This window comes from Rhopilema esculentum, chromosome 20, assembly GCF_057945365.1.
Source record: "Rhopilema esculentum isolate cy_ngs chromosome 20, ASM5794536v1, whole genome shotgun sequence".
NCBI classification, from domain to species: Eukaryota; Metazoa; Cnidaria; class Scyphozoa; order Rhizostomeae; family Rhizostomatidae; genus Rhopilema; species Rhopilema esculentum.
Window position 1 is genome coordinate 10,444,052 of NC_142834.1, and position 20,349 is coordinate 10,464,400.

The window sequence follows — 20,349 nt, forward strand, 5'->3', positions numbered from 1 at the left end:
TTGCTGTTTCTTACAATACAATAGTTCTTTATATATAGAAGAACAGTACAGTTGAATTTTTCGCAAATTTGAGGCTTGATTATTCTTAAGGCCCGTCTACACGATAAAAGCATAAAACATCGTCATACAAAACATCGTCAAACATCATCAGACATGTGTTGGTCAATGTTCAAGAACAAATGTTTGATCGTGTAGACAACTTCATTATGCAACCTCGAACATCATCAAACATGTTTGACGATGTTCAAGGATTTTGCTGCTTGCAGCGGCATGCTTTACGTTTTTCAATCTGACGATGTTTTACGATGTTCAAGATATTCTCCAATCAAATTTGCAGAATTAGCGGGTGCGCATGGCGCTCCTCGTGCTTCAAAACGAGTAATATGGCGGAAGGAGCTGCAGGAGTTGCAGGGCCGTAAATCTGTCATGTGAATTAGGGGGGTCAGCAGAGCGAATGAATATAAAGTATGCAGTGGGTCATGGCACCACAAGGGATTTATGGTATGTGTTATGGGAACAGTTGAGGGGCAAATTACTTTAAAAACAAAAGTCAATATTTTTGGATTTCTCAAGACTTTCTGCTCTATAGAAGGTATTTACAGATATTCCTTAGTACATTGACTTTGTGTGTATGATTGGATGGATAACATTATTCAGAGACGGCCCCAAGAAATTGAACCTTGGGAGCTAAGAATCAAGTTTACTCTCGTAGGAGGACCCACCATGGTTGGGTCCGACGCGGAAGAACATTTTTGAAATTTTACCTTCTAGAAAGGCTAAAAAAGCATCCCCCAGACTAAATTTAATAAAAAGTTTGGCGTTTCTGAGAAGAACACAGATTATTGTTTATTGGGTGAAATTTTGGAGGGGAAGAGTCATGCTTAAACCTTAGAGACAGACTTTGGGGAAATATGGGACACTGTTGTATTGATTGGTAGAAATTTACTTTCTGAACAGAAATATGCGTCTTCCTTATTTTGACTGATTTCAGTAGGCCATGTTTACACATCAAAAATGAATACATTTTAATGATACAAAAAGTGATTTACTAAATAAAAGTAAATAATAGACAAATAATAGAAATGTACGTAAATAAGTTAGTAAATAGGTCAAATAAAATGACAAATTGCTCTCTTTTTATTTCATACTTTTTATTTCAAAAATAAAACGGTAGAAAACAGTAGAAAACGGTAAAAAAACGGTTGAAAACGGTAAGTTTTTATATTGTGAAAATTATAAAAACCACTCTGCTTACAAAAACAATCTTAGTGGCTGAGGTTTGTTGCAATAACACAGAAAACGTAGTTTGGTTCTAGCCCGGCTACCAGGGATTTCTTTCTTCCAAGAAAAATGATGGTTATTTCTCCAAAAAAATCGTTTTGCTCCAGATTTTTGGGGGGGGTCCAGTCCCCCCCCGTCCCCCCGGGATTTACGGCCCTGAGGAGTTGCATGTGATTACACCACGGTTTGCACGCTCCCTGATCCAGTCCTTCACCCATACCTGCCTTTATGCTTTTTTTACTCTGATGAGGCCCTGCATGCCGGGGGCAAAATATCAGTATTCGTTTTATTTAATTTACAGGGCCAGCGAAACGTATTTGAAAGTGGAGGGGCCAAAATATCAAAGTCTTAAAGGGCTTAGGAAAGGCCACCACCATGGTTGGCGACAAGAAAATTTTTAGAATTATGGTGTCTTAGGGATGGCCAGAAACTGTATCTAAAATGAATTTTGACTGAAGGTGTCGCATAGTTGCGTCTATTGTAATGTTGACTTGAAATAGATAGGTTTTGCAAAGTTTTAGAGTAACCACTATCATATAGCTGGTAATAAACCTTTTTTAAGATTTTAAGAGTACCCGAAATAAAATGGGGGAGAAAAATAAATGAAACACGGATTAATAAAAAGCATCAACGTTGAAATATCAACAGAAGAACCATCAACTAAAGATAAACAATTAAGCAATTTTGTACAGTTTTGATATATAACTTTGTAACATCTGATCTTAACTTTTTTGGAAATTGAGTGCTTTAACAAAAATTTGAAAAACCTTCAAACTGGGCTTCTCAAAATGAGTTTAAATAGAATTTATAATTGCGTCGATTTTTATTTTCTCTTTCTTAGTAAGAATGGATTATCCAAACGATCAAACTCTCGAAGTTTTCTTGATGATACTTTTTAAGAACAAATCTACCCATACTTTATTCCTCATATCCTCAAAAATGTTCTTTCCAGCTGTTTCTTTTCCTTTAACAGCTGATTTCTCTCTTTTTGTAATGTTTCTGTAAAAGTTTTCGTTAACAAATAGACCTTGTGTGCCAAGTTTAGGCAATGGAAAAAACGAAACTCCGTCAATTTGTGCTGGCATCAAGTTATTCTGGACTAGGTTTCTCGATCAATTTGCTAAGCCAAGCTGTTACTCGTTGTAAAATTTAGACAATGACCGTTTTTTCGATCTAATTCCCATATTCAATTTTATGCATGTCTTCTGTGGTAAACGCATAGCAACCAAGGTAAAGCTAAGGACACATTTAAGAGAATATCAGGCAAAGTTACTTACAGAGTCATATACTACATTTTTTCCACGTTGCCTGAATTTTTATTTAGCTCTACAGAAAAGTTGCGGGAGGGCATGGCCCCCGACCCTGATTTATTTTGGAAAATCTATCTCACAACATTGGATTCTCGTCGCCGTTTTGCTTTGTTTCTGAATTTTATCCTCGTATTTATATTATACTCATTCAAGATTCACAGAATCCGGCGGACAGCCTATCTTGCGGTTCTTTCTTCTCACACTTTGAGCTTTTTCCTTCGTCTTTATTAGTTAAGACTAAAATTATACTAGAGGCTGAAATTGCAGATATTATGTCTGCATCATCCATGCTTGCTGAATTCCATCAAAGTTTTCGCGCAAATTTTTGTCAAACATCTTCATACATTTGTTTGGCATTGTTTGATTATGTATGATAATGTTTTATTCTCTATGAACATCGTACAACAAATGATGTTTGATGATGCTTGATGATTTTCTTTATGACGATGTTTTATCGTGTAGACGGGCCTTTAAATTGTTAGAGTGTAAGGGCCCGGCCAAACGAATTAAACATCCGTAAAACATGGTCAAACATGAGAACAAAAGAGATGCTTTACGAAATATTTGATGAAAATCAAATTTTGCAAAACATCATAAAAAATCGTAAAACATCGTAAAACATGGTGACCGAATGAATAAAACAGGTTTTATGCAACAATGTTGGAAGATGTTTTATACCGATGTTTTTTTCGTTTGGTCAGGGCTTAAGCAGTGCAACTGCAAGCTAGTGTGCTCTAGGGAGTGTTCAGGTAATAACGTTTACTGACGAAGGCAAAGATGAAGGCATAGGTAAGGAACTATTTCATTAACCGATAGACGATTTTACCGACAAACTGGGGATACTTGTATAAAAACTAAAGATTTTCCGACAAACTAATGAAGACTTGGGGGATCATACCCCATACACCCCCAATCCCCAGCCCCGCTAGCTATATCCCTGATGACCACTGCACTCAAAGTAGATAAAACCGAGGCAGACGAAGGTATTGATCACAATTGAATAGCTTATTAGTTAAAAAAACATAATGTGACAATGAATATTGCTACTTTACGTGGATTAAAAAACATTTCAAGTTCCTATTATGTCAGTTTTTCAAGGTGGCAAAAGACACCAAGGTTTACCTGTAGGTCTAATTTCAAGTATACCTCAAGAAAATAAAATTTCACTCCATAAGAGATGTTTGCAACTAGAAACTGGTTGCTAGCTCTTGACTAAACTGTCTTCATTTTCGAGCTTAATGTCAAGAGTTGCTGAATTCACCACAATGTCTTCCATTTTGGGCCGTTTTGCCTCAATGCAGTTATCACCCATTTCAATAACACCGTACTTAGAAGTGATTTCGTTATGTTCACGTTTTGACTTGGAAAATAATGATACCATTGACAAGTATATTTTTGGGTCATATGCTGGAATGGTGATTCCAAGACCTTTCATTAGTTGTTCCATGATGTCATCAACGTATCCATGGATAACCAAAGCAGCTTTTTTATCCTGAGAGCAAAATATCGGAATTACACTTGGTGATAAAAACTAGAATATGAACAAGATTACCGTTATAATTAATATTGACCGCATGGAATGCAGAGTTGCACCATAGAACTGGTATCAACATTATTATTTTATTAACATTACAGCCTATAATTACTAGGTTTGCAGGCAGGATGCCAGAAAACATTTGTAGCAAAGTTGCAGCTAAATCAGAGATGCAAATGCAACTGATCTACTAATTCAAGGATATAGAAATTGAAAAACTAGCAATCACTGAAGAAATGGGTCTGTAAAGAGATGGGGGCTGCCTAAAAAATGAAGGCTGCAGGAAGTCCCAAGTGCTTTCTAATTATAAAATTAATCACAAAAAGAATGAATGAAGTGATATATCAAAGAAACTCACATGTTTAGTTTTTGATAGATTACATATGACTAGCTTTCCCTTATTTTTGGTGGTCAAAATGGGTAAGTTACCACTTGGGTTAATTTGTAAAGATGTTCCAAGACACAATGATACATCTGCTTTCCTGCAAGAAAAATACCTATTCTTTAAGAAAATTATGTTATAACATAGAACATGGTTTAAACCATCATATTACAAATTCATGCAATGTCTTTTTCTGTCCTAGTTGTTCATGGAAAGTTTTGCAACTACCTAATGTTTAACTGTTTGAAGGCAACAATATTTCTTTGAAGAAAAAGTACAGTCTCTCAGGTAGGAGTTAATCTTGCTCTTTTCAGCGACTGAATAAAATATGGTTTGCATCGTCTTCAGGAACATGTTCACTATAGTGAGTTGTTTGTTTTCTTAATCTTCTTTTTGATGCTACCTTTCACACTGTATGGTAATTTTTTGTACTTACAGGGGTGGCTGATTCATATCATTATTTGCAAAAAACTAGGATGGAAATATTGCAGAAAGAGGAAAAGGTAGAAAGGATAATATCAAAAACAATGAAATTTTCCAACTGCAAAAATTTTCCAACTGCAACTGCAGGGTCAACCAGCAATTTGTGAAAATGCACCAATGGCCCAACTTGCTCTCGATGATTAGGGGACTGACATTCTGATGTTCATTGCATTTTTTCTCAGGAAGATTTTTGCCCTCCATTTTATTTTATTCTTGTTTTAGAATATTTAATGATTTTCAAATGAACTTTAATCAGAGTAAATTGTTTTGGCTGAATTTTTCATTGTTTGCTAATTGTTATTGCCATGCCTCCCCAAGTTTTCCTTTTATCCACTCTAGTTTGAGTCTTTTTGCCTCCTGAGGATTTGAAATGTAATACAAGAGCACGGTGGTGTGTGTCTTCAATTCCCTTGATTAATCTAAGAGTATTTGAGGTTTTGGTATGGTGTGGGTCAAACCTTACTCAGCAAAGCCTCAGTACAAGTGTACTGTTAATTAATTAAACATCAGTAACAAATGCAGCATCTGACAAAAATCTATGAAGAAAGACTGTTACATACTTGCATTGTTCCTCAGCACACATTATCTCTTTGAATGGAAGATTATCTTCCCAATCTAGAACAGTATCTCTCAGTTTTCCTCTGTTGGCATAAAGAAATTTGGATAATTTTAATAACAATTTTTAACAATGTCAAAAGGTTTTCAAAATTTTTCTCAACAAGTTTTCAACAGCTAAATTGGATAAAATTTAATGCATAGGGTACTTCATCAAATTCACTTTCTCCAAATGATCTGGAATTTCAAAAATTAAGTACTTTTTGTCTTAAAATAAAACAATTTTTCATTATATTATTAAAAATGAAATTTAATTTAAAATAATATAACCTTAGGCCCAAAAGCCATCATTCTACCAAAAAATAACCATGGAAAATATTTAGAAGTAAACTTGCCTGCATCTTGTTCCTCTTTTTCCAATATAGCTACAGTCACTGCCAGTTCTTTGTTGTGCCATGGTTGGTACTGGGGTGTCCCTGTAGTACGAGTGGCCACATTTTTCACATTTTTCTTCAAACATGTTGCCATGAAGCTCAGATAGCTTATTTCTATAAAAAATATTAAAGTTATATATAGCCAGCTAATAAAAATATTTGATTTAGTATTATAAACTTAATTTCAGAATCATTTTTTAAGGGAGAAGGAGTATGTTCCTCTACTATAGTTAGAAATCTAACCTTGTCACATTTCAATGTAATCTGAAAAATCAGTTACAAAATTTTGCTACAGGTGATATATTCAACATTAGATAAAATTTTGCCTAGAATAGCTAAAGCCTATCATGGTAAAAAAATGCACATCCTATCATGCTGGTATCAAACTAAAAGTTGCCTTGGCACATGGAAATGGAGATGGGTGAATTTTGGAATTCCCAAAAGCAAACACTTGAGGGAGAATTTCATCAATTTTAAAACCTGTCATTTCTATTTGATAATTTCAAACACAATGGTACACATTTTGGGTAAGAACCAATTTCTGCCACAGTTTGCTGAAATATACATGTTTTACAATTACAGAGAGAAAGAGATGCCTTTTATACACAGAAAAGCACTCGATCAAATATTTTCTTAGAATTTGAACAAGGAAGTCTTATGGATGGCAAAATGGGCACTTGTTCTTAGAAAAAAAGTCAACTTCAATCATTTGATAAAGTACAATTCATGAAAGGTCTGGGGAAAGAAGAACTTAGAGAAAAAGTTCTTCAGAATGGCATAAGTCAGAGAAGCAATCAGAGCAGAAGTGTCAGAAGTATTAGCAATTTTCTACCTATAACGAGAAACATTGATATATCATTGTAATATGATATCATCACAAAACAACCATGGGTAACCCAAAATGGCAGATGGTTTAATATTCTGTTCTCCTAGTGATATGAGAATAATACCCAAGTCAATGACAATGAAGTATAAAATGCCTTGCTCTTGATAAAGATGATGTAAACTATGAAGAAAGTAGTCCAGACCTTTGCATTCCAGATCTTAAATGCAAGCCATCAACATTTTGACTGATAACATGTTTGACAATTCCCTCTTGAACAAGTCCAAACAGTGCCATGTGAGTCTTAGAGGGAACAGCATCCTCAAAACTTGTACTGAACTCAGGTTTAATCCCCTTTGCCTCTAAGGTCCAAACACCCTTAGGGCCTCTAAAATCAGGGATCCCTGAAGCTGTGCTTATGCCTGCACCTGTATGAACAACTAAATGCTTTGCTTCTTTCACAATTTCAATCAGTTTCTTTAAGTTTTCCTTTAAAATATCTGGTTTATCGGTTTCCTAAAATTTGAATCATTATTATCAATTTTGCAAAGCAACTGTATCAAACAGGAGTTATCAAATTGCAGAAGTAATTATTTAAAATTGGTATAGTATTTTTATGTACTGAAAAGATTAGCAGAATTAAGGTTAAAGCATTCTTGTTCACTGGTTATTGTTTGAGATAAGTTAAGAGAAGATAAGATTTGAGAAAGCCAGTACCAATTTCATTAGGAAATTTTTTAGTGGATAGAAAATATGTATACATCAATATTCCTTTGCAAAAAATTCGAATCTCGCCCAGTTGATTGAAATATGTGCACAGCTTTTACAATAGATAGGGGATGCTAGGCACAGTTCTCTAAGTTTAATAGCAGTCTTTCTAAACCTTCAAATTAAAGTTCTAAGAAGTTTCTCTTTTACAGTTTTTAACATGTGACAATGAATTCCAAACAGCAGTCGATTATGATCCAAAAACAACAGGCAAGACTGGCCAAGCCATTAGCTTCTGAAATCTAATAGGAAGGCCCATTTCAAGAACTTACTTCTATTAGAGGGGAAGAAAACTTGAAAGGATTTAACCAGCTCTTTTCCAATATTTTTTTTTCTTTTTTAAGGTTTGCCATGTGGTTTTCAACTATTATGTTTTTAATATTTTAGTGGTCTGATTGAGTCTTCCTGACATTAAGTAAACCTTGGTTTGAAGAAGCAACAATAAACTATAGGGCATATACGAAGTGGTATTTGATTTCATATTTGCTAACAGGAAATGGATTTGTAGGCATAGAGGCATCTGTTGCAGCCATTGCCTGATGGTGTATTGCAGCAGCATCTAGCAAATCTTTTACTTAAGCATTTAACTGTAGAAGCAAAATCCAGGGGCTGGTCTAGGTTTTCATGCAGTTCTTACAAACAAAAGGCAGATAAAGCTTCAAGATTATGCATATGTTTTTAATGGAGTGCTTTTCAAAAAAGTTTTTGCTGTCTTATTTAATATGGACACTTACCCACAGCCTTTTTTCTTATGTGCAGACTGTGAGTTTTGCTACAGGCCTTGAATGAGCCTATGCAAAATATTTGTTTAAACAAGTATAAATATCAAACAGTCACCACACATTACACATAAGGAATAAACTATCCAGTTCACCTCTTTCAAATCAAGTTTTCCTTTGTGCTCATAGTCACTTAGGCCGGCAGCATAATTCACCGACATTTTCTGTCTTTCCTTAGAATGATAGGCCAATTTATCTGTTATCATCAAAGATCTCAAAGTTAATCGTTGTCAAACGACAGACGATGAACGAAGAAGATAATCATTTTTGCCTCTCTATGGAAACGAGACTTGAAACCGTAACAAAGTGGTTCAAAATGTCTGCCGCGAGTGATTCAAAGGACGAAGATTTGGTTGCAAAATTAGGAAGTGATTTGAAAATAAGGTTTTTTTACAGATATTAACGTTTTCTAAGCAATTTTTTCAATGGGGGTGGCTATTGACTGTATTATTATCGCTTCAAATGCCACAAAGTCTGTGAAAATTGTTTTGGCGGGAAGCAGTTATCTATGTTGATCTGCCCGCCCCCAGTGCGAGTGTGCATTTTCTTGAAAACTTTCTATGTCATAAATGTTTTTCTAGGACGTATCAAGAAAATCAAGAAAAAGTAGCAAATACCAACATGCCACATTTATCTCCGTACTACACACCGGACGAATTGGGGCCCAGCATGTTCTTTTATGTTCACATCATGATAAAATACTTTCAAGATAGTCGAACTTTGTTTTCACCTTCTGATGTTGCCAGGCAATAAAGTATTTTTTCTGCACCAGGGATTTCCGAACTATAAATATCAAATTACGGATAAATATAACTTTGTTTCATTTGTTCTGTAAATGCTCAAATGTTAGCCAAGAAAGGCAATTTTCATTAAAAGGGCAGTCCTGGATATATTTGGCGTGCAATGGCAGGTGCACACCTCCACATATGCCCTAATTACTTTTTTCCAAGTTTTGGATACAAAATCTATTTTTCATGAACTCATTTCTTTTTTATAACACCTCTGGAGGGACCATTATGGAAACAAGGTTGTATTGACCTTTTTAATGCCAACCCTGCCATTTTTAACCTGGAGTGTTTTTAGTCTATCTGTCAATTTTATATATCTGTAATTAGATCTTTTTCTTTTTCTAAATTTTAAATTAGAATTTATTTGATGGCAAAATTATACATACATACATACATACATACACATACATACATACATAAAACTCCCCAGGTGTGCTTTTTATCACACACCCACATGGGCAGTGCCAGAGGCAGGGCTGGGGGCTCCAGCCCCCCCCCCCCCATTTTTTCAAAAGAGTGTTTTAAAGAAAATATAAAATAAAAGAAATAGAAGAAAAGAATAGTGCTTCATTTCCAAAGACTAGGCCAATATTTATGGGACCTCATAAAGTAAAGAATTCCATTTTAAGACTGGAATAAAACAAACGTAACAAAAGCATGTCTTATATTTCATAAACTTTTTAATGGTTGCAAGAAAATGACTGGAAGAAACTTTCTGAAATGTATTTTAAGCTAATCTAAAGGGCGAGGTCAAGAAAATTGTCTGCTTGCTTTGCTCACAGGGAAGTTCCTTGTTTCAGATATACCTAAGGCCCCCTGACAACCTCTTGCCAGCCCCTTTCAGTGCACTGCTAGCATATCAAGTGCCAAACTTTATTTTTTCTCTTTTCTTACTACATTTTGTATATTTTTATATGGAGTTAAACAATGAAGAGCTCAAGGAAAATTTTTTGAGATGCCATTTAAGTTGGTTCGAGCTGAGATAATAGTGTATCTGGAGCCATTTATAAGATCATCATCATCGCTCTTGATTTTGATGATCAATCAATACCTGCTTGAAAGAGTAACTGAGTGGAAATATCCATGTGAGTGCTGTCATATTTGCTTCTTCAGGAAAATTTTATTTGCAGGACATGATATAGGCTAGAGCTAAACAAGTTTTTGACAGAGGTAGAATATGCAGTATGATGACTGTAAGAAATTATTTATTTGCAAAGACAGTTAATAAAGCACTTTGGAAATCCACTTTTTCAAAAATGCCTCTATCAATCTTCTGCTCTTTTCAATCTTAGAGTCAGCTCAGTATTAAACAAGGATGTAAAGCAGTATGGTAAAAAGTTTATGTTTGATGGCAAGGAAGATACTTGTTGGAATTCAGACCAGGTAAAGTTTTCAAGTACTTATATGGTATCTGTCTAAAAACTACCTTTTTATTGCATTCCATTGAAATAGTTTTTTACTTCTTAAAAACAAATTTGGGCAAGGGGTAGTTTTAAGCTTGAGATGCTGTTGTCAGTTTAGGTTGGCAGATCTTTTAGATGTTGATAAAAGTAGTACTAGATGGTCTAGAATTTGAAGAAAGTAGAACAAAGCTTGCATTTAAGTTTTCAGGAATAATATTTTTCCAAAATATCTCTGAGGGTGCCTGTGCTGTAGTGTGAGAATGTGATAGAATGAACTGAAAGGAAAAACAGCATAAAGGCTGATTTCCACGAATGCGAATTTTGCACCGAATTTGCTGCAAATTCCCTTCGAAATTGTCTTTGATTTCCACGAGACTGCGAATTTGCTGCAAAATTATATAATAATTTCCCCCAAAACTCAACTTTAAGGTGCCCATTTTCAGAACTGCATGCATGACAAATGTTCCAAGATTGTTTTTTTACAAATCCAACAAATTTACCATGCTTTGAATGGTTATTAGGTGCTGCAAAATGTTTTGCAGAGAAAAAGTCAAACTCTTTTCTACTTTCTTGCGAATTTGCTGCGAAATCAAAAATCATAACTGCGCATGCCTTGATGCCTGCATCAGCGATTTCGACGCAGATCAGCCTTGAAGAGGCCTAAGCTGGTACTTTGTGATATATACAAAAATATGCTGTCCTAGTCCATTGGGTGAAAAGCAATGATAGGGAGTTTATAATTCCCATAAATAGATTTTAATTCATTGATAATTTTCTTTGTTCTGACAGGGTCAGCAGCAAGTCATTGGCTTTCAATCCAGCTGTCCTGTTCTGATCAATGAAATACAAATTCAGTTCCAGGGAGGGTTTGCTGGAAAAGAGTGTGAGCTTGAAATGCAATCTGAAGACGGGAAAGTGACAACTTTTAACTTTTATCCTGAAGATATCAACCAAATGCAAGTATCTTTTCATTATTGATTTATTGTTCATTTATTTTCATTTTTCCTTTTTTTCAAGTTGTATGCAAGTCACTTGATTCTCTAAAATTACTGTTGATAACTGATTAGCAGTTTTATAAAACAAAATTTGACAGTATATTTTTCATCTGATACTTTTCAGGAAAAACTTCAGATATTGGCAAAAAATTGATTGTATATATTCTTTAGCCCCAGCTATTCATTTTGATGTTCTGTATCTTCATTAACTTTGAAATTTTCTAAGGATCTAAATGTTTGTCTTTAATTTGTTTAAAGATCATCAATTTTTAATACAAACCACAATTCCTTAATTTCTGCACCAGATATTTCCTGTTCCATCAACTGTCTTGACTAGTTCATTCAAACTGAACTTTAACACTAGTACTGATTTCTTTGGACGAATCATTATTTATCAGTTGAAACTTTTTGGGAAGACTTTATAGTACAAACATCAATCAGAATCTTAGCTATTAATGATATCTTCATTAAGATTTTATCCATTAAGTTATTCTTACTTCTTTTTGGCGAGTATTTTATTATCAGATAACTACTACTGGTAATTTGACTTCATTGAATTTGACTCTATTAAATACTTTGAGTAGAAAATAATGTCAATTCTAGGTATTTGTCCAAAATGGACTATTTTGTTAAATTTGAAGATGATTTAAATAAAGAAGAAATATATCAAAATATGGCGAATTGATTGCGTATTTGATTAGATTATTTAAAGTAAATGTTGAAGATAGATATTTTTAAAATCTCGATTTTAGTGAGGAAACAACCAAATTAGTTTTTTGAGAATAATCTAGAAAATTGTATGGTTTGATATAGATAAAGAACACATTAAACGAATGTATTGTTATATCTTGAAAATACACCGTATTATATTTTCATTTTTTTTCACAAACATGTAAACTCAATGCAGAATACCTTGCCGGTGGTTGAGAAATAATTTGTTAGCTTGCTTCTTAAGATTTTCATCTCAGTTCAACTGAAACGTGTTCTAACAATATTTAAATGAACAAAATATTTTTACTTTTAGTTGATTGCATGCTTTAATTGCCTGAAATATGCCAAATGTTTCATTAAATCGACGCAGACACAGTCAAAGATCTTATTTCATTTTCTTGCTGGGTAGATAGACACGCAAAGGTCTTCTAATTTGTGGGTCATCCCTCTTCTTTCTTTCATTGAGCAGCTCAACAGTGCTATGTTCGGAGTACATTCTTTTCGACTGCAGGAGAGGAGCTTGTTCATCTGTGCAATAATGCTTGGCTCATGCCCAACTCCAGTTTTCGTTTATTTTCATAGAGACCGTTGAGTGGTTGTTTACTTTGTTTTTGCATGCAATAAACGTACTGAATATGAAACAGAGTCATAGCCATGTTTGTTTGCGGAGCTGCCTGATTTCTTTTGTCTGACGTTAATGCATTATGGTGCAAATTTTGATTTTTGTTCATTCATTGCCTGGGATTAACAAATACGGCTTATTAAGAAAGAAAAGTTTTGGTCTGGTAGGCTGCTAGTCACTTTTCTACGAAATGTTTTAGGTCCTTGAATTTGAATCCAAAAGTTTCACCCAAGATAATACAGCTCATGAACTAATTGGTCAACAATTATAAAATAATCAGTTGGTTAGTTTCATTGATCATTACCTAGGCTTAAAAAGTCTGTTATTTTTTCAAATAAAGAAAATTTATGATCTTCTCCACTCTACCATCAGTATCACCCCCAGAAAATTGGAAAAATTACCGATTTCACAGTCTTATTTGCTGTCAATATCATAACATCGAATTTTTTGTGCAAATTAAATTTTTCTTTACGTTTTTGGTGATCTTGGCATTGTCCCTAGTGCAGATGTCCAAACAAGCTCTTTTTCGCTTTTGCAAGGTATTAAGGTATTATCGTATGTTTTATTTTCTTAATTGATACATTTATATCTGTATAACCTTGGGCAAAAGGAATAAGATAATGACATTTATGGAAATAAGACATAACATTTCGCTTATGCAGTCATTTTCTAGTGATGCTATGGAGAATGATATGGCCTTTTTTCATTTTTTGGTTCTATTCCTTGAAGTGTCTCTTTAATCGTGTAGTATTTATTTCATACATTGGCTCCCTACCAGCGTGGCTAAATTGGAATATTCTTTCCATCGTGGTTTGGAGGAGAATGAATTTCTCTGCAGAATTGTTGGAAGCCCGCTGTTGTATCAAGTCATGCTCGTTCTTCTTTCTTTACCAGAGTTATTCTCTACGACCATCTTTAAGGAATTGAAAGTTGCAAAATTCACTTTGTAGTGAGATGCAGAAACGTTTGCAAAAGGTTATGACATTTAAGGTTTTATGTATCAGAAGATCTGAAAACTATTTCCAAGACAAACTATGGTCAGCTTTGTATATAAACTTGTGAATCTGAAGTGGGGTAATGCGATTAGAAACTATAAAATTTGTGGAAAGATTTGTTATTTTCTTAAGATGTTCCAAATTGGAAGATGTTCCATTTTCTGGCTACTGTTCTATTTTTGAAAGTGTGACTTATATGTAAGTTGCTATTAGCTCTTGTTAGAAGTTGTCCCTTTGAAATGGTTTCAAATCAATGACAGGCTCGTATTCATATTTTTCTTTTGCTTTGGCGATTTGTTTTACTGATGCATTTTGAACCAGCTGGTTGTCAGCAAATTATAGTTTGCTAATACTATTTGGTAAGCAAACAAAAGCAGCTGTGAAAAGATTTTTCAGGTGATCAAACGTAATGTAATGAAAATCTGATGGTTATTCTATAAACTATATCTCCTGTCTTCTCCCTAAACCATTCATATTTTCCAGAAGCTGACAACACCAGTCAGGTTGTTGCAGCTTAGAAGAATACTTCATCGTCATGATCCAAGGACAATTTTTTGTCCTTGTTCTTTCATTGCTTTGTTACAGGGCACAGTCAGCTGGTAAGTGTTTGACCTCGATTCATTGGTATGTAAGCAGAATAATTTCATCAACTGTCCAAATCAAACATAACTATAGAAAAACTTATCGTTTTTTCTAGCAACGCTGTATCTTTATTCATTTTTAGCATCGCTTTATACTTGTGCTGTTTTGCTTTCTCAAAATCCTTGAGTGCATGGAGAGAACCTTCATTGTCGGTTGTGCTTAGTTTCTTTATAACATCGCTCGCTTTGTTTCTTTCTTAAAGTGGCAAATAAAGATGGTATGATGTGTTCTTTTGTACATAGAAAGCCTTTATGAAGCTATCAAGAATACTTCTACTCTGTGTCTTTCAAAACTTCTTTTTTATCTTTTTGTGTCACTGGAAGTGTCCCAGAACATTTTTAAGCTGCACCTTGAGCACGTCTCTTTCGACGTGAGGCAACATTGGTCGTTTTCTATGAAGATTATTGGCAGCTCTTTCCAGCGGATTGCGGTCCCTCTTTGGTCTTTTTATCGTGATATTAGGTATTTAATGATTAAACGTTCTACAGCTTTTTTTTATTATTATCAAACATCCAGCGCGCCAGTTATGATGCAGATCTAGGAGAGTAATTTTTCGCGGTATTGAAGTGTCTTTTAGTTTGCTTGTTAGATGCATTTTTCAAACATGGGATGCTTCTTCGAGGCAAACGGTCCAAGAACCGAATTGCCTAGTAAACACGCTAGCTAATATGTGTTCAGAAACGTTGATGTCTTTGCTTCGCATTAAAATCTAAGGCTGCCAAGGTACATATGTTATCTTTTTTACAGTCAGTCTGTTCCTAATTTTCTCAGGAACAACGCAAAGTACCCACAAATGAAATGTTCAACCCAAAATAGGTGATGAAATAAAAATACTAACATTTCATCTCAGCATACAGGACCCCATTTGAGTGAATGTGAGGATTAAAACGCTTGATATGCATGAAAACATGCTTTGCTATTGAACCGCCAGAGGAAGCACGATGTAGTTAGTCTCGTTTGGCAAAGCGCCAACTACAACTTAACGCTGGAAGGGAAGCTATAAAGTATCTAAGGCCTGGTTCAAACGTCGCGCTTCTCATGTGCCGAACCTAACTCGAGAATTAAGTACATGAGGGGCGCGACGTTTGAATCAATTTGGTACGGCAGATTTAGTTAGGAGCGGCAGACTAGTTTGGATCGGCAGAGCTTGCCGAGCTGCACGGCTCCAGCAAGGCACGGTTTCAAGCGTCGAACTTGTCATGTACCGAACTCAATGCATTATTATATTTAATTTATTTTCCTTCACAGAATTCATTTCTTTCTTGGAGGGTGCATGCGTTTCAAACAAATATTTGAGATTGTGCGCCTTAACCAAGATACTTCATGTCACAATCCTAAAACCCATTTGGCGCGACATGATTAAGTTCGACGTTTGAAACGGGAGTCGCGCTAAACATGCTCAAGTGTCGCTCCAAACAGAGTTAGGTTCGGCACATGAGAAGTGCGACGTTTGAACCAGGCCTAAGGGATGACCAGGCTAACTGACTGTTTTAAGATGACCCAAGCAGATTATATAGCTTAATGATCTCTATAAAACTTTGATATTATTAAGAGTGTGTAACCGTGCTCAGAAAATGAAAAGATAAACGAAAGACTATAGATTTTTCAGATATAGGGTCTATTGCGAAATATCGGAAGGAGAAACAGGAACAAAATATTAAGATTCACCACTTCTCGATCTTGATGGAGTGAAAACTTTAGTATTTTTAGGCAAATCGTTCTTAGATGGTTTCTAGTTGACTAGCCTTTTTCAAAGAATCAGCAATACTCAAATCCTTAAATTCGCTGGCTCCCGATTACTTGTCGTCGATAGTCACTAGATGATTCAATAATAGTGAATCGAATTTATGCTCGACAGATTTTTACTCAAAACAAAAAAGGTCAGAAATCTTTCTGCTACAGACGATACACCCTTTGAGAAAGACAGATAGAGCTAAGTTTGCACTCTCTATAAGCAGCTTCCATTTATAAATTGTTTTATTAAACTTCAGTTTATATGAACCGCTGCATTTTGCTTATAGACAGTATTAAGTAAAATTTGGTAATCATTTCTTCTTAAGTTTTGTATACAAACATAATATCAGTATCAACAGGTGTTTTTGTAGCTAACTTTCTTTTTGTGACGTAGATTTGTTTAACTGTTCAGATTAAAAGACAGGCTATTCTCAAACTTTTCAACATGTATAAATATTTTAAATCAAATCAAATGAAAATGGAACAAAGTGTGTAAATATGAATATGAATAATTTGGGATGCAGTGTGGAAATTAATTTTATATAAAGAAAGTGTCGAATGGAACCGTTAGCCTTGTTTCTACCTAGCATCATTGCAGAGCCGGGAAACATTTTCAAGAATAGGAAAGTGACCAAAAAAAGGAAGATCGCTTTATTGGCTCTTGTTCGTTGGTCCTTCTCCGAGCAATGGTTAATCGTTAGTTTCTAAAGATACTACTAATGTATTTTCAAAGTAGATTAATCACCGCTGTTTATACAAAAATATGCAACGGTAATGGCACTCAGAAGTTTCAAGTATATCCAACGCAATATAACAAAAGTCTTGCTTCAGCTGCACAAATGAATTTTATAATGACCCAGGCAATCAACTGTTACGTTAAACAGTAATCCAGCTAACCACACAGAGTGTTATTGTATATTTATAGTGGGAACTTTGAATAAAAGATACTTTGTTGCAAACTTCTCCGCTGCCTTGTACATTCTCCTAGGCACTATTTTACCCTGAATTTTAGATAGCGTCATTTTATAAGTAGCTGACTGTAAAAATGTACGGTTCTTCATTTCAGAAATAACATGAAACTGTGTTAGAACTAGCTTTAGATCAATTTACTTTGAACAGAACATTTTGTCTTTCAAGTATTGTGGTTTTTAAATAACAAGTGCAAATGCTTCTCAAGATTTGAATGCCATGAATATTGTGCGTTACATCGTAAAGAATCTGCAATTCTAGAAACGGTCAACTCTGTAGACAATGCTAGTCAGAATAATTAAACAGAACAGGAATCTGCAAGCTTTAGTGCATAGAATTAAGAACAAATAGCATGCTTACATCCTCAAAGAAGATATTTTTCTGTAATTTTACTGGGGTTATTTCATAGGTGGCGCATAGGTAATTCATAGGTGACTTCAGCTTTTGACAACAATTAGAGTGGAGGTTAGGCTTTTCTGCAAAATCTAGAAAAACATGAGGAATAAAATTAATTGATTTCAGGTCTAATTGAAATTATGCAATATATTGTATAGTTTTTTATCGAAAACAAATCATATAGTTTCGAAAGTTTCAAAAGTACCGTCATGAGGTTTTGCTATCTACTGCTTACAATAAATCTCAGCAAGGTTGTGTATCATATTTCGAAATGATCAGATTTCAATTTGATCATGTCTCTTTGTACCTTGTAGCATTTGTGCCATAAGGCTCGTAGAAAACGATCCCGTGGCTTGAGGCACCCTATTCCCTAAACGGACCTTTCAATTTATGATAGGTATTATCAGTTAAACCCTGTTGACGTATCATTTCGTTCTTAGCCCCTCTTATGCTATTTCTTGTCTCTTTTAAAACCTGTCAAGTCAAGTCATTGCCTGTCAAGCATATTCTACGGTAAAATCTATAATATTTTCGGTGGCTAATAGCAATTTGTAGGTTGAGCGGCACAAAGAGGTACCTCACTTTCCTGAAAGAGTGCATACGAGGCACATTTGTCGCCAAATTAAGTCCTTTATGCTCTATATCAATTCTTAAAATCTGACTTACAACGACACTCTCAAAGTAATTCAGCTTTTCTGTACTCTCAGCCTTGATTCCTAACTCTTTGCCCATTGAATGTTACTTTCATGCCCTTAAATACAATTCAGAGGTGAAAGGGGATGTTTTGTTTCGAAGAGACCTTGGCCACAGCGACATACTTTAAAATCTAAATGTCGACTTTCCATTTAGAAATATATTATTCGCCTTTTATTTCTTGAAAAAGAATAAAAAGTATTAAGTCCTATTGGAATGCACCCCTAAAGCCTATCTGGTTATAACCCTTATTGGTCAAGGATTTTGAAGAATCCTGATCGAAAAGGTTAGGCTGTTTCTTCATATCCCAGAAATGTGTTGAGAACTAGAGACCCTCCTATGTTATAAACTATTGTTTTACTGCAGTTGCCCGAGTCATTGTTTGTTGTGATTTATTAGATCAATAAATTAAGTGGATACACTCGGAAGAAAGCAGGTACATTTGATTTGTTTCTTTATGCAGTCTTAGAGGATGGATAAACATGCACTTCATTTGCAATTCATTTATGTTTACCTTTGTGATTATCTTCTTCAAATACTGTTCCTGTGTTTATTTGTGTCTGAAAGCCTTTTCGTTTTGTTTGTCCAGGGGCAGTTTTAATTATCTATATTTACAAAAGCATTAGCATGACGCGTCGCTAATTCACAGCTTCTAAATTAAATATCTGTAATTGTTAAGACCCGTATCTTCCTGTTCAGAACTTTAAATGTAGGGATTTGAATCGTCATATGCTAGAACATTCTGTAAAAGTTCTATTTACTTAATAAGACAAAATAAGACAACGAGGAACTATAATATTGTTTAAATTTACTAATTTTGTTTAGATTTTTATCAATTCTACTGTCAGATTTAGCAGTACTTTGAAACATAAATTACAAGGCTGTAGCTTCAAAAACAGAAGTAGAAGGGGAGATTTTCCAGCATTCCTGGTAGCTAATTGCCTGTCAGATAAGTGATAGAATTCAAGCCTAATCAAAGGTGTGAAATGGTTGGTAATGGATTAGCCATTGTAGAAAATTTGATAAAGATCTGCACTTTTAGGCATCTAGAAACGAAGAAGCTGTCGATCTTTCTCACCCTTCCCACATTATCGTTTTTTATTAAAACCCAATACTAGCTTGATAAAGAAAATATCAATTTCATTTTAGTTGACGGCTCTTGGAGTCCATGGTCAGAATGGAGCGGCTGGGGAAAGGGTCTTTGCGATGGCAATCAGCGTATTCGGACCAAGACTTGTACTAGTCCAGCACCAAGCTCGGATGGTAATTATTGCCAAGGTGACAATGCCGAGAGTGAACCTGGTTCAAGTAAGTTTATTCACTTCTGAAAATGCGACCTCTTTATTTTGCATCTATTTTCTCCAGTGAGTAAAATAAGAAGCTACAAAAAGTCTGATCTCATCAAAGGTGAATATTTCTTGTCTTAGTCGATGGAGGCTGGGGTGATTGGAGTCAATGGAGCACATGCGAGAGACCCTGCGGTGGCTCTGTTGTAAACAGAACACGAAAATGCAACAATCCTCCGCCGTTCAACGGAGGCGCTCTTTGCACCGGGGTGAATGAAGAATCTAAACTTGAATGTTTAGCGAAATGTCCAGGTTGGTGTTTTATAAAATTGCTTTCGTTACAATCTTCTCATTGTTTCAAATAAATTCCCCGTACTTTTCTATGATTTATCCAAGTTTCTTGGAAACCTATTTCCCAGATAAATACCTCCTTCAAGTATATACTGCATCTATAGATCTCAAATGTTAAACATTGAGTGGCACATTTTAGCCTGTTTATAGATAAAACATGAAATAACTTTTGCAGATGGAAGAGTCGACGGAGGTTTTGGAGAATGGTCTCAGTGGTCGATTTGCCTACAAAGGTGTTCGCAAAACGGAGGCCAGGTTATAACCAGAACGAGACAATGCAATTCACCACCACCAATGAATGGAGGCGACGACTGCCTGGGCACTAGGGAGGAAAAGGTGATGTCCTGTTTCAACAAGTGTCCAAGTAAGTCTCGGAATCAGGTTTCTCTAAAGCACTATTGAATGAAAGGCAGAA

General features: G+C 35.0%; 3 protein-coding genes across 3 annotated transcripts in view; 2 read left to right on the plus strand and 1 right to left on the minus strand.

The window, feature by feature from the left end:
- Positions 1-3,577: 3,577 nt before the first annotated feature.
- Positions 3,578-8,610, minus strand: LOC135687491 (NAD-dependent protein deacylase sirtuin-6). The gene is made up of 6 exons (XM_065204061.2): positions 8,445-8,610; positions 7,008-7,318; positions 5,941-6,093; positions 5,551-5,631; positions 4,484-4,607; positions 3,578-4,083 (listed from the first exon to the last, which is right to left on the minus strand). The coding sequence occupies exons 1-6, from the start codon at positions 8,553-8,555 to the stop codon at positions 3,793-3,795; spliced, it is 1,071 nt and encodes a 356-aa protein (XP_065060133.1). The 5' UTR covers positions 8,556-8,610; the 3' UTR covers positions 3,578-3,792.
- A 29-nt stretch (positions 8,611-8,639) lies between these two features.
- On the plus strand, positions 8,640-12,038 carry LOC135687499 (nuclear receptor 2C2-associated protein). Its single transcript, XM_065204072.2, has 4 exons — positions 8,640-8,733; positions 10,430-10,520; positions 11,330-11,500; positions 11,841-12,038. Exons 1-4 carry the CDS (start codon positions 8,666-8,668, stop codon positions 11,958-11,960), a joined length of 450 nt encoding a protein of 149 aa, XP_065060144.2. The 5' UTR covers positions 8,640-8,665; the 3' UTR covers positions 11,961-12,038.
- A 2,265-nt stretch (positions 12,039-14,303) lies between these two features.
- LOC135687479 (uncharacterized) overlaps positions 14,304-20,349 on the plus strand; it is a 39,307-nt gene continuing 33,261 nt past the window's right edge. Inside the window, exons 1-4 of the mRNA XM_065204046.2 lie at positions 14,304-14,462; positions 19,447-19,605; positions 19,725-19,895; positions 20,110-20,298. Coding sequence (XP_065060118.2) covers positions 14,399-14,462; positions 19,447-19,605; positions 19,725-19,895; positions 20,110-20,298 — 583 coding nt within the window. The 5' untranslated portion in view covers positions 14,304-14,398. The remainder of the gene's footprint in view (positions 14,463-19,446; positions 19,606-19,724; positions 19,896-20,109; positions 20,299-20,349) is intronic.

Bases quoted from the DNA above. Each gene is read 5' to 3' on its own strand.
- LOC135687491 (XM_065204061.2), bottom strand. From the start codon at position 8,555: ATGATAACAGATAAATTGGCCTATCATTCTAAGGAAAGACAGAAAATG. The intron at 6,094-7,007 runs GTCTGGACTACT...TATTTTTTATAG, and splicing joins TTAAGATCTGGAATGCAAAG to AAATAAGCTATCTGAGCTTC. The intron at 4,084-4,483 runs GTGAGTTTCTTT...TTTTGCTCTCAG, and splicing joins ATCTATCAAAAACTAAACAT to GATAAAAAAGCTGCTTTGGT.
- LOC135687499 (XM_065204072.2), top strand. From the start codon at position 8,666: ATGTCTGCCGCGAGTGATTCAAAGGACGAAGATTTGGTTGCAAAATTA. The intron at 8,734-10,429 runs GTTTTTTTACAG...TTTCAATCTTAG, and splicing joins GGAAGTGATTTGAAAATAAG to AGTCAGCTCAGTATTAAACA. The intron at 11,501-11,840 runs GTATCTTTTCAT...TTTCTGCACCAG, and splicing joins AAGATATCAACCAAATGCAA to ATATTTCCTGTTCCATCAAC.